The sequence below is a fragment of the Oncorhynchus clarkii genome, chromosome 12, assembly GCF_045791955.1.
Source record: "Oncorhynchus clarkii lewisi isolate Uvic-CL-2024 chromosome 12, UVic_Ocla_1.0, whole genome shotgun sequence".
In the NCBI taxonomy this organism is placed as follows: Eukaryota; Metazoa; Chordata; class Actinopteri; order Salmoniformes; family Salmonidae; genus Oncorhynchus; species Oncorhynchus clarkii.
This window is the reverse complement of record NC_092158.1, coordinates 78,050,771-78,064,824: the sequence shown is the minus strand read 5'-3', so window position 1 is coordinate 78,064,824 and position 14,054 is coordinate 78,050,771. Positions and strand designations below refer to the sequence as shown.

At 46.0% G+C, this 14,054-nt stretch overlaps 1 protein-coding gene across 7 annotated transcripts in view; it reads right to left on the bottom strand.

Annotated features, from left to right (window-relative positions):
- The window catches only part of LOC139421383 (serine/threonine-protein kinase N1-like), a 55,135-nt gene that overhangs the window by 25,140 nt on the left and 15,941 nt on the right, over nt 1–14,054 (bottom strand). For 2 of the 7 annotated variants that reach the window (XM_071172225.1, XM_071172229.1), the window contains exons 1-6: nt 7,385–7,635; nt 3,384–3,505; nt 3,083–3,264; nt 2,768–2,910; nt 2,417–2,537; nt 206–351 (exon numbers count right to left, since the gene is read on the bottom strand). In XM_071172225.1, the coding sequence (XP_071028326.1) occupies nt 206–351; nt 2,417–2,537; nt 2,768–2,910; nt 3,083–3,264; nt 3,384–3,505; nt 7,385–7,483 (813 nt within the window). In that variant the 5' untranslated portion in view covers nt 7,484–7,635. Of the gene's footprint in view, nt 1–205; nt 352–2,416; nt 2,538–2,767; nt 2,911–3,082; nt 3,265–3,383; nt 3,506–3,714; nt 4,817–7,384; nt 7,636–10,834; nt 10,878–14,054 lie in introns of those variants that run through there. The other 5 variants (XM_071172231.1, XM_071172232.1, XM_071172230.1 and 2 more) reach the window with 3 other exon arrangements.

The following is a 14,054-nucleotide window of genomic DNA, read 5'->3' as shown; positions in this document are numbered from 1 at the left end:
ACAATGGTGTGTGTGTGTGTGTGTGTGTATGTGTGCATTTCAATGTGCCCTAAATGGTGTGTGTGTGTATGTGTGCATTTAAATGTGCCCTAAATGGTGTGTGTGTGTATGTGTGCATTTAAATGTGCCCTAAATGGTGTGTGTGTGCATTAAATGTACGTTCATGTGTGAGATCCATACAGTAGTCTTGTGTGTGAACTCTGACCTCTGACATGGCCTTCTTGTCCTGGACCTTCCCTACTCCCAGCAGCCTCAGCATGTTCTTGGCTCCCTCAGCCATGGCGTGCTCCACACGGTAATGATGCCACAGCTCCTCCACACGCAGCTCCACCCCACACGTGTCTGGATTACCTGGGGAGAGCGATAACAAACCATTTACTGACCCTTTGGCTTTTTACACATTTTGTTGTTACAGCCTTATTCTAAAATGGATTAAATACATTTTCCCTCATCAATCTACACACAATACCCCATAAAGACAAAGCAAAAGCAGGTTTTTAGAAATGTTTGCAAATGTAAATAAAATTTAAAAAAATAATTAAACATGACATTTACGTAAGTATTCAAACTCAGGACTTTGTTGAAGCACCTTTGGCAGTGATTACAGACTGGAGTCTTCTTGGGTATGACGCTACAAGCTTGGCACACCTGGATTTGGAAAGTTTCTCCCATTCTTCTCTGCAGATCCTCTCAAGCTCTGTCAGGTTGGATGGGGAGCGTCGCTGCATAGCTATTTTCAGGTCTCTCCAGAGATGTTCGATCTGGTTCAAGTCCGGGCTCTGGCTGGGCCACTCTGCATTGTCTTGGCTGTGTGCTTAGGGTTGTTGTCCTGTTGGAAGGTGAACCTTGGCCCAAGTCTGAGGGCCTGAGCGCTCTGGAGCAGGTTTTCATCAAGGATCTCTCTGTACTTTGCTCCGTTCATCTTTCCCTCGATCCTGACTAGTCTCCTAGTCCCTGCCGCTGAAAAACATCCCCACAGCATGATGCTGCCACCACCATGGTTCACCGTATGGATGGTGCCAGGTTTCCTCCAGACGTGACGCTTGGCATTCAGGCCAAATGTTCAATCTTGGTTTCATCAGACTAGACAATCTTGTTTCTCATGTTCTGAGAGTCCTTTAGGTGCCTTTTGGCAAACTCCAAGTGGGCTGTCATGTGCCTCTTACTGAGGAGTGGCTTCCATCTGGCCACTCTACCATAGAGGCCTGATTGGTGGAGTGCTGCAGAGATGGTTGTCCTTCTGGAAGGTTCTCCCATCTCCACAGAGGAACTCTGGAGCTCTGTCAGAGTGACCATCAGGATCTTGGTCACCTCCCTGACAAAGGCCCTTCTCCCCCAATTTCTCAGTTTGGCTGGGCGGCCAGCTCTAGGAAAAATCTTGGTGGTTCCAAACTTCTTCCATTTAAGAATGATGGAGGCCACTGTTTTCTTAGGGACCTTCAATGCTGCAGAAATGTTTTGGTACCCTTCCCCAGATCTGTGCCTCAACACAATCCTCCTACGGGCAATTCCTTCGACCTCATGGCTTGGTTTCTGCTCTGACATGCACGGTCAACTGTGGGACATATATAGACAGGTGTGTGCCTTTCCAAATCATGTCCAATCAATTTAATTTCCCACAGGTGGACTCCAATCAAGTTGTAGAAATATCTCAAGGATGATCAATGGAAACAGGACCTGCACCTGAGCTCAATTTGGAGTCTCATAGCAAAGGGTCTGAATACTTACGTAAACAAGGTGTTTCTGTCTTTTATTTGTAATACATTTGAAAACATTTTGACGAACCTGTTTTCGGCTTGTCATTATGGGGTATTGTGTAGATTGGGGTTTTGATGGATTTGTGTGCGTCTGTGTGTGTCCTAAGTTAGGGATGGTTCATGACTTATGAGGCTAAATGCCCTGCAGCTCTGATCTATTCTTAAACCAACGGAGGGAGGGAGGTAGAGAGAAGAAGGTAGGGAGAGGGAAATAGACAGCAATACATTTAAAGATATAGGCCTAAATCTGTATCTTTACTTCCTGTGCTTTTCTCATCTTCTCACTCTCTTTCTCGTTCTCGCTTTCCATATCTTACTATTTGTTTCCTTATCTTTCTCTCTCTCCCCTTTTCCCTCTGTCTCTAACCTCGGGTAAATGAAGCATGACTTTTTGCTGTTGGGCAACATCATGTGGATGCAGGAACATCAATAAGGCCTTAACCTGCGCTCTGTGTGGAAGTGAGCCCGGGTGTGTGTGTGTGTGTCTGTGTCTGTGTGTGTGTGTGTGTGTGTGGTGATCTGTTACCCACACTTCATAAAACATTTAACAATAGATGTACAGATTAGAGACAGACAGACAAAGGGGGATGAACAGACAGACAGACAGGAAGACAGACAGACAAGCAGGCAGGCAATCAGGCAGGCAGGCAGATATTTACCCTGGATATCTTCATTCTGCTCAGTGGCCTGTATGGCCTTGCGGATCTGCATGCGGATGATGTCGATCTTGGTCTTGCTGTCCTGCAGCATCTGCTGGGCCGCCTGATGCATCTTCTTGTCCTACAAGCGACACCGTACAGTGAGGACAGTGAAATAGCAGACAGCTCACAAATACACATCCCAGCTAACCTTCACTACTCAGAGAAGAATCAGGCTGGGAGAAGATCTGACTAGAGACATGAACTCAGAAGAGTGAGAAAGAGAGATTGTGGAGGGGCTGGCTGTATTGTACATAGGCTACAATAGATGTATATATTAGAGGGGTTAGGTTGTCCAGTCAGGTCCAGTACCTTGGTGACTCCATTGGCATAAATGGGGATCATCTTCTCTGCTCCCTGTTTGCACTTGAGTTCGATGTTGAGCTGGCGCTCCAGAGCCGTGATCCGGTCCTGATTGGCCGAGCGGCTGCGCGCCCCGGGAGACATGGGGGCATCTGAGGGTCAAAGGTCATGGTATTAACTGACAGTTATTATAATCATTAACAATGGCCAACTTTTTTCTACATTCTTCATTTTACATTCTACATTCTACATTTTGTTCGAATCCATCCAATGGTATAAGGCTACACTCCATTCGCTTCATAGTTCCATCCCCGTCAGTGATACCTGTGTTGTTGTCGTCCCCTCCTTTGACCACAATGTAAGCGTCCAGCTCCTGTAACTTAGAGTGCAGGCTGTCCAGTCTGCGGTTGGAGCTGCGAAGCTGGCTGTCCACCTGCTGGGCATTCTTCTTGTCTGTGGTGGCTCTCCTCAGGTTATCTGCTCCTTCCTTGATCTTCAGCTCCTTCCTGATCCAGTCAAATCACAGGGACTTTTCATAAGTTTGTAGCATCACACAATGAGTAGTTCATCAATACATCCTAGAAATGATTGAATAGTAAATGAGTAATTAAGTAGTAATGCTAACCTGATCTCCCGGCGGATGTGGTCCCTCGCTCCGTCCAGCCGCTGCTGAATGCTGGAGTCAGAGAAGTCTGAGCTCTGGTCCAGACCCAGCTGCTCCAGCAGTGACAGCCCACCTGGGTCACTCTGACAGGGGGGAGGAAGAGGAGAGGGGGAGAGAGAATGGATAATAGATTAGTATCGGTCAAATACATTGCGACATGTATTGTGCCAAGATGATATTGCAGTGATAGCAGAGAGACGTAGACAAAGGTCTGCAGTATTTCCTCTCTGGGAAAAAGGCCTAATTAGGGTTTTTGGAGGAGTGGAGGTGCAGGGGACTAGGTTGCGTTCACCTTTGACACCAGATGTCTCCCACACAACCCTGTAGGTCAGAAGGTTTAACTGAGCAGCACTAAACTGGCTGCAAACATTAGGATTAACAGGAGCATTTATCTGTACACGGAAAATAAAGAAAGTGAGAGAGAGAGAAAGAGAGAGAGAGAGAGAGCGAGAGAGAGCTAGAGAGAGAGAGAAAGAGAGCTAGAGAGAGAGAGAAAGAGAGCTAGAGAGAGAGAGAGAGAGAGAGAGAGAGAGCTAGAGAGAGAGAGAAAGAGAGCTAGAGAGAGAGAGAGAGAGAGAGAGAGAGAGTGAGAAAGAGAGAGAGAGAGAGATAGAGAGAGCTAGAGAGAGAGAGAGAGAGAGAAAGAGCAGGCTAATGTTCCAATGGGTCCCAGAGACAGGTGCCCACACCAAAGAGCCCAACATTTCAGCTCACATCCTGTGTGACTGCAGTGCAGCAAAGAGTAAAAGTAATGTAGATCCATGGCTAGAGTAGATATAACAGAGGCCAAGACAGCAACAGAAAGGGACAGACGGAGTCAGTGACTTAAAAAGCAGTTGTGACAGAGAGAGGAGCAGTCACTGCGAGGTGAGTGCTTCCCTTCAGAAAACTGAGTCTCTAAGAGCAGCAGAGTGAGACTGAGACGTTAAATGAGTCAAGGTCTGAGCGCTCACGTCCCCTCCTGATGGTAACCAGATCAGAGCAGATTAGGGCAGCATTAATATAGACTAAAATCTATCAGGGCTTGTTCCTGCTCAGGGCCACTGATTCACACAGACACACTGTCAGCACTCCAGCTCTCAGCAAGCCACATAGAAACAGATACAGCACACAAACACACATGACAGTGTGATAGACATTAGGCACAAATACAGACATACATGCATGTAACGGCATTGCATGCATATAAGCACATTTGCGTGCATGCACTCACATACACACACACACACACACACACAAACCGACATGCAACACTATCACAGTAAATCCCCAACAGCAGACATTAGAAACAATAAAACAGAGACAGCTCATTATTAGAGTTGAACAGAGCCCACATCCTTCAACATGGAGAGACAGACAGACAGACAGACAGACAGACAGACAGACAGACAGACAGACAGACAGACAGACAGACAGACAGACAGAGCAGTCCCAGTCCCTCCTCTCTCATAACGACTGACTGACTGCTGTAGGCCACTCAGAGACCTGGCTCCAGCCTGCAGATCTGATTACAGCAGCGTCCCTATTGGCCTGTTCAGCGCCACGCCAGGCATAACAGAGCAGAGCCCGGCTCCTACCAGGCCTTGTGGCCAAGCCCAGCTATTGGGCCTTTGAGGGCTACTTACACAGGCTATTAAACAGGAAACCTTCCACAACAACAGTGCAGAGTAGTCATGGTAATCTGGGAATATTTCTTATAGCGGACCTGATGGCCTAATGTTGTGTCAAATGGCGCACTGAAATGTTTGGCTATTTGTTGTGAAGGAACACAGCGTTAGATATACAGGTGAAATAAACTCAGCAAAAAAAGAAACGTCCTCTCACTGTCAACTGCGTTTATTTTCAGCAAACTTAAATAAAACTTGTAAACTTGTAAATATTTGTATGAACATAACAAGATTCATCAACTGAGACATAAACTGAACAAGTTCCACAGACATGTGACTAACAGAGATAGAATCATGTGTCCCTGAACAAAGGGGGTGTCAAAATCAAAAGTAACAGTCAGTATCTGGTGTGGCCACCAGCTGCATTAAGTACTACAGTGCATCTCCTCCTCATGGACTGTACCAGATTTGCCAGTACTTGCTTTGAGATGTTACCCCACTCTTCCACCAAGGCACCTGCAAGTTCCCGGACATTTCTGGGGGGAATGGCCCTAGCCTTCACCCTCCGATCCAACAGGTCCCAGACGTGCTCAAAGGAATTGAGATCCGGGCTCTTCGCTGGCCATAGCAGAATACTGACATTCCTTGCAGGAAATCACGCACAGAACGAGCGGTATGGCTGGTGGCATTGTCATGCCGGAGGGTCATGTCAGGATCAGCCTGCAGGAGAGGTACCACATGAGGGAGGAGGATGTCCCTGTAACGCACAGCGTTGAGATTGCCAGCAATGACAACAAGCTCAGTCAGATGATGCTGTGACACACCGCCCCAGACCATGACGGACCCTCCACCTCCAAATCGATCCAGCTCCAGAGTACAGGCCTTGGTGTAACGCTGATTCCTTCGACGATGAACGCGAATCCGACCATCACCCCTGGTGAGACAAAACTCATCGGTGAAGAGCACTTTTTGCCAGTCCTGTCTGGTCCAGCGACGGTGGGTTTGTGCCCATAGCCGACGTTGTTGCCGGCGATGTCTGGTGAGGACCTGCCTTACAACAGGCCTACAAGCCCTCAGTCCAGCCTCTCTCAGCCTATTGCGGACAGTCTGAGCACTGATGGAGGGATTGTGCGTTCCTGGTGCAACTCGGGCAGTTGTTGTTGCCATCCTGTACCTGTCTCGCAGGTGTGATGTTCAGATGTACCGATCCTGTGCAGGTGTTGTTACACGTGGTCTGCCACTGCGAGGATGATCAGCTGTCCGTCCTGTCTCCCTGTAGCGCTGTCTTAGGCGTCTCACAGTACGGACATTGCAATTTATTGCCCTGGCCACATATCCAGTCCTCATGCCTCCTTGCAGCATACCTAAGGCACATTAATGCAGATGAGCAGGGACCCTGGGCATATTTATTTTGGTGTTTTTCAGAGTCAGTAGAAAGGCCTCTTTAGTGTCCTAAGTTTTCATAACTGTGACCTTAATTGCCTACCGTCTGTAAGCTGTTGGTGTCTTAACGACCGTTCCACAGGTGCATGTTCCTTAATTGTGTATGGTTCATTGAACAAGCATGAGAAACAGTGTTGAAACCCTTTTACAACAAAGATCTGTGAAGTTACTTGGATTTTTACAAATGATCTTTGAAAGACAGGGTCCTGAAAAAGGGCTGTTTCTTTTTTTGCTGAGTTTAGGACTGTTGGTATCAACACGATCATAAGTTGTGGGCCAAATGGCCCAGTCAGCTGGGGCGTGGTGTTACTGTCCCAACAAAACCAAGGCTGTAGCTTCATTGTGCTCCCAGCCCTGTCCTTCTCTGCAATAAAATAATCTAGAGATGGAGGTAGAGAACATACAAGGAGAGAGAAAGATGAGGGAGGAATAGAGCCTTGGTAGGACTAAGACAGGAAGAACACCCACTTGTTGAGCAGAACTGAGACACACACACACACACAACACACTAGTTTGACACACACACTCGTCTTAAAATGAACAGCTACTAATAGTGAGGCAGGAGGTGAGCAACAGTGGCACAGAGGAGAGAAGAATAGCAGAGACAACAACATAAGAGGAAGGAGGAAAGGGCCGGACCATTAACCATGTTACTCACTACTATACATTTATTGCCATTTAGCAATGCCCTCCAGTGGAACAATACCGAGAAATTGAATAGAGGCAGTTCTCCACTCAGATGGGTCTGAAAACAATGCGACAATACTAAAAGCAGCCCCGACATGAGTCATCAGAAATGGCATGGACTGAGAAGGAAGTGAACATGAAGCAGAAAGCAGAGAGGAAACTCACAAGCACACTGTAGTGTGGAAGGCAACCATGTTGTATGGTGCCCAGACAGAGTGTGCCTACCGAAGACTCGGCGTCCCCCTGGTCCTGTTCAGTGTGAGTGGGGTGGTCTGCAGCTGTGTGCTCCCCTGGGCAGTCCGCCAAAGCTCCCTCGCTGGCCATGGCCCACCCTGGCTTTCTCTGTGTTGCCCAACCCCTCCCCTCTGCCCCGTTACACACTCTCACACCAGAACCGCCACTCAAAGTACAGAGGGCTATTCCTGCCTCCTCAAATCCGGGATGTGCTTCCTTCCCGCCAGGAATCAAAAGAGACTCAATCTGAAGCGAATGAGCGATGAAGAGGTATTAAGAGAGAGAGCGACACAGCTCCACCCCCACCCCCACCCCACTGCTTCCTGTTCTGCTCTCTAGCCTAGAGAGAGAGCGAGAAACTAACAGTAACACTACAGACACACACACAGAGGAGAGTGGTGTGGTTTTGTAAGCGAGTGAGCAATGCCACTTTGCTTCCTGCTGTTGGCTAGTCTTAGCATAGCGACAGGCTGCTGTGATAGACACTGATCACATCAAACACACTGCCAGATGCGGTGTCTGTTTCAAGTTTCAAGTTTCATTAGTCGGGATACACCTGGTGTACACCGTCCAAAGAAATGCTCACTTGCAGGTTAATTCCGGACAATGCAAAAACAATAAGAAATAATAAAATATAAGAATAGGAATATAAAGTAAATGGCTCAGTAGAATATAATAAACATTTTAGCATAAGTATAATACAGGAAGGTACAATTTAGTGTCCAATATGTATACATGTTTGGGGAAGTGTGTGTAGAATGAATGGAAATATGTGTGTGTGTGTGTGTGTGTGTGTGTGTGTGTGTGTGTGTGTGTGTGTAAGAGCCAGTTCAAGTGTTCAACAGTCTGATGGCTTGTAGATAGAAACTGTCTCTGAGCCTGTTGGTATCAGATCTCATGCTCCGGTACGTCTGCTTGACGGTAAGGGAGTGAACAGCTCATGACTGGGGTGTGTGGGGTCCTGGATGATGCTGCGGACCTTCCTCAGGCACCGTTTCGAGTAGATGTCCTGGATGGGTGGAAGCACGGTGATGTACAGCCCATTGGGAAAGTATTCAGACCCCTTGACCTTTTCCACATTTTGTTATGTTACAGTCTTATTTTAAAACGGATTACATTTATTTTTTCCTCATCAATCTACACACAATACCACATAATAACAAAACGAAAAAGGGTTTTTAGATTTTTGTTTATACCTTATTTACATAAGTATTCAGACCCTTTGCTATGAGACTCGAAATTGAGCTCAGGTGCACCCTGTTTCCATTGATCATCCTTGAGATGTTTTTACAATTTGATGAGGTCGAAGGAGTTGCCCGTAGAACTCCAAGACAGAATTGTGTCGAGGCACAGATCTGGGAAAGAGTACCAAAACATTTCTGCAGGATTGAGAGGGTCAGGGAGGTGTTTCACTGTGGAGATGGGAGAACCTTCCAGAAGGGCAACTCGTAGAGACGGAAGCCACTCCTCAGTAAAAGGCACGACAGTCCACTTGGATATTGCCAAAAAGCACCTAAAGAACTCTGGCCATGTGAAACAAGATTCTCTGGTCTGATGACACCAAGACTGAACACTTTGGCCTGAATGCCAAGCAACACGTCTGGAGGAAACCTGACACCATCTCTACGGTGAAGCATGGTGGTGGCAGCATCATGCTGTGGGGATGTTTGTCAGCGGCAGGGACTGGGAGACTAGTCAGGATCGAGTGAAAGATGAACAGAGCAAAGTACAGAGAGATCCTTGATGAAAACCTGCTTTAGAGCGCTCAGGACCTCAGACTGGGGCGAAGGTTCACCTTCCAACAGGACAACGACGCCAAGCACACAGCCAAGACATGTCATGTTACAACAGAAGCATGCAGCAACATAAGCATGTTGGTCATAAATAGCATCAGGCCACATGGAGAAGAACACCCATGGAGAGAAACAGAGGCACAGCTGCTTCACAGAACAGGGAACAGGAAGTGGAACTAAACCATGTCACAGGGTTTGTATCATGAGAGTGAGAGGGAGGGAGGATTAGGGATGCAAAATGGGAACTTACAATAAATTCCCTGGTTTTCACAAAATCCCAGTTGGAGGATTCTGGAATCAGGAGGGAATAAGCAGGAAATCCAGAATCTTCCAAACAGGATTTCTGGAAAACCAGGGAATTTCTTGAAAGTTCCCGGAATTGTGCAACCCTAGGGCTAAAAATCATATCCCGATTTCTTTCCAAATGCTTATATAATTGTGTTTTATGACTATTGCACATTTTATAAAACACAGACTAGACAATATAACAGTATTTGGCTAAAATGCTGCTAGCGGTACGTGGTAATGACAAACTGAGCATGAATTTTTCAGAATCAATGTTAGAAGTGTCTGCTCTGTGCACAATTTGAGTAGTTGAGACATAAAAATGTTATCGTTAAAGGTTAACTTATCCCCTATTACAATAAAATAATGTCTCAATGTGTCCATATGACCAATTCTGTTGGACCAAACCTCAAATGAAAATAGCGAGTTGAAACCGCTTGTCAGAGGAAGAAGTGATCTCTCAACTTTGTTGGTGTGAGGGGCAGGGGAGGAGCTTGGTGTGTGTAAACAGAGAGGAAGAGGCGACGCGAGAGGTTTCACTCTCGGCAAAATCTGTCCAAAATAAGCCCAATGCGTGTAAATGGGAAGGTGCACACAGCACAGAAGGCGCGAAGGAGACAAGATCAAAAACACAACAAGAGAACAGGCGGACTTAAACACTCATAAAAACAAAAAAATACAAAAAAAGAGATGAGATACAGGAATTTCGAATATTGTGCAAAAACATACATTTGAATGAATAAAATAGATTTGATATATTGCCCAGCCCTACTAGAGAGGCTGAATAACCATAACAAACAGGTAAAGTTTACAGACAAACAGCAGTGAGAGGAGTGACCCAGCAGAACAGCCAGAGCGTCCATGTTGCCTCCAGCCTCTTCCTGTCAGTGACTGATTCAGTGAGGTTGTGTCAGTCTGAAGTCCTGACTCAGAGGCTACCCTAGGTCACCTTCAGAATGGCTCACAGCCATGTCAGACCAGGCACACACTGTCAAAACACTTTCTCTCTCATAAACACACAGATGTACACACACACACACACACACACACACACACACACACACACACACACACACACACACACACACACACACACACACACACACACACACACACACACACACACACACACACACACACACACACACACACACACACACACACACACGACAGCCTACTCAGTAACAGGGCAAATGCTGCCCATCATCACAGAGGAAGTGAAAGTGTCCCATAGAATGACTTCCTATAGAGAGGAATGTATGTATGTATGTATGTATGTATGTATGTATGTATGTATGTATGTATGTGACATGCAACACACAAGACAGCCATAGAGAGAAAGAAACAAGAAAATGGGAGTCACCCTCATCCCTCTCCCTCTTCTCTCTCACCCTCTTCCTCTCTCCCATCATCCCTCAGGCAGTATATCTGCCATGCTGTGGCTGGGCCCCAGTGTGTAGTAGCTCCTCTCAGCTCGATGTAGCCATTGACTGAAAGTCATCCCTTTGATGAAGTTAATGGCCTGACTGCCGGTTTGCAGCGCCTGCCTCTATAAATAAACATAAAGCCCATCTCATTGACTTTAAGGGAAGCACTCTTGTCTATCTGTGCCACTTCCCTCCCAACTCCCTCCCTCACACCTGTGATGCTTGGTGATGCATAAGCAAATATCAATAATGACAATGACAGGGAAATGAGAAAGCATAGTGCTGCTGCTTAACTGATAGACTATGAGGCACTAATGTATAAGTCATTATCATTTAATAACAATGTCCTTTCCGACTCAGTCATGTGTGCTCTGATGGGATATTTTGGGGGAAGAGAAATGAGGGATGGGGGAACTGCTGGGGGATTGGCAGTTCCAGGAACAAGCTGGAGGATGACGATGACATGTTTTGGAGTTGGGGTCATGGATTAAACCAGAAGCAATGTGAAGCCACTGTGTGGGAGTGGATGTTCAGACAGGTGACAGACAGTGACCTTTAGATGACCCATCAAGGTCTTCCTAGAGAAAGCTGTCAAAAGCACAGAGAGGTGTGCCACAAGGGTCAGGTGTGCTGATAGTGATTGCCCCTGAGGGAGAGAGAATGAACATGGTGTTGTGCTATAAGTGTCAGAGGATGAGAAACAGTGACCTCTGGGGTCAGCAGAGAACATCGGCACTCATGAGCATCACCACAAGTTCCTAAAAAACGAAGCGATAGAGATTGCGAGAAAGTAAAGGTGAGGAGAGAAAGAGTGTTTAAAACAGGACAGAACTCTCTCAATATCACTATTATCCATCAATTTCATGGCTAGTGACTACACTGTCGTGTAATCACAAGTGATTTTGTTGCCAAAATTATATCAGTGAGGTATTATGTCTGATAGTGTGTTCTCCCTTTGCACTCTCATCTAGAGACCCAGACAGAGACAGAATGAGGGAGCGTCATCTAGAGACCCAGACAGTGACAGAATGAGGGAGCGTCATCTAGAGACCCAGACAGTGACAGAATGAGGGAGCGTCATCTAGAGACCCAGACAGTGACAGAATGAGGGAGCGTCATCTAGAGACCCAGACAGTGACAGAATGAGGGAGCGTCATCTAGAGACCTAGACAGTCACAGAATGAGGGAGCGTCATCTAGAGACCCAGACAGTGACAGAATGAGGGAGCGTCATCTAGAGACCCAGACAGTGACAGAATGAGGGAGCGTCATCTAGAGACCCCAACAGTGACAGAATGAGGGAGCGAGAGAGAGAGAGAGAGAGCGAAAGGTTCCAGGGAAACAGGAGAGATATGTGAGGTTATCTGAATTCCCCTCACATCCTCTCATCTCCACACAGCCCCATTCAGCAGGCAGCAGGCATGCAGTGGCTGGGATTTGGGTTAAGAGGGCCTGGTGGGGAGCAACAGTGAATTCCAATTACCACTCACTCCCCTCCTCCCTCCTCCCCTTGATGTGCTGCTTAACCACTGTTCACAGCAGACAAACACATCACATTGAGAGAGCTACCACTCAGATAATGAATATACACACCAACTGAAGAGTTGTGAATACAACAGCATGGAAGTCCATGTCAGTGGAAACATAGAGAGTAGTGAGGCTGAGGGTGGAGAATCAACGCTCCCAGTGGCGGAGTTGGAGCACAGAGTGTACAAAACAGTTAGAGGGGTGTCATTGCTGTAGTGTACAGAAATTGTAGAGCATTGTTATCAATGCTCTACTGAACCCACCTGCACAAAGCAGCACATTGCAAACAAAGTTGGTGACCTACAACAGTCATCCTGAATATGGTCATGACACAGAGCAGAGGGAGAATTACTGAGGTGCTTTATGGGACAATAGCCTAGTGGTTGGACTAGTAACCAAAAGGTTTCATGTTCAAGTCCCCGAGCTGACAAGGTACAAATCTGTTGTTCTGCCCCTGAACAGGCAGTTAACCCACTGTTCCTAGGCTGTCATTGAAAATAAGAATTTGTTCTTAACTGACTTACCTAGTTTAATAAAGGTTAAAAAAAAGAAGGCTATGCTAGTGCACTGTACTTATGAAAGTGGCTTCCTCCTAATCCTTATATACCAGTGGAAAGTTGCCCTAAGAAATTGTCCAAGACTCCAGCCACCCTAGTCATAGACTGTTCTCTTTGCTACCGCACGGCAAGTGGTGCCGGAGCACCAAGTCTAAGTCCAAGAGGCTTCTAAACAGCTTCAAGCCATAAGACTCCTGAACATCTAATCAAATGGCCACCCAGACTATTTGCATGGCCCTCCTCTTTTACACCGCTGCTACTCTCTGTTGTTATCATCTATGCATAGTCACTTTAATAACTCTACCTACATGTACATGTTACCTCAACTAACCGTTGCCCCCGCGCATTGACTCTGTACTAGTACCCCCCTGTATATAGTCTCGCTATTGTTATTTTACTGCTGTTCTTTAATTCATTGTAATTTTATTTCTTATTCTTATCCGTATTTTTTTTTAACTATATTGTTGGTTAGGGGCTCGTAAGTAAGCATTTCACTATAAGGCATGGTATTCTGTTGTATTCGGCGCATGTGACTAATACAATTTGATTTGATGGTTTAGGTGAGATTGTATAATTAAGCCTCCGAATCGGCATATTGAACTTTGTATGTTTTGGACTTTTTCTGTTTGTATAAAAAATACTGTATAATAGAGGATGTCCAAACTCTGTGTCAATAAATAGTCAAATTTAACCTGTAAGTATGACTGGAGATTATGTGTGTGTGCGTGTGGGCATGTTTAACTATACTTATGGGGACCAGAAGTCCCCACAAGTATAGTAAACAAACAAAAAGCTAACCAACTGGGGACATTTTGTTAGTCCCCACTAGGTCAAATGCTATTTCTATGGGGTTTAGTGTTGAGGTTACAATTAGGTTTAGGGTTAAGAGCTAGGGTTAGGTTTAGAGTTATGGTTAAGTTTTGGGGTTAAGGTTAGAGTAAGACTAAGAGTCAGAGTTAGAGGTTAGAGTTAGTTAGAGGTTAGAGTTTAGAGTTAGAGATTAGAGTAAGAGGTTAGAGTAAGAGTTAGAGTTAGAGGTTAGAGTTAATTAGAGTTTAGAGCTAGAGTTAGAG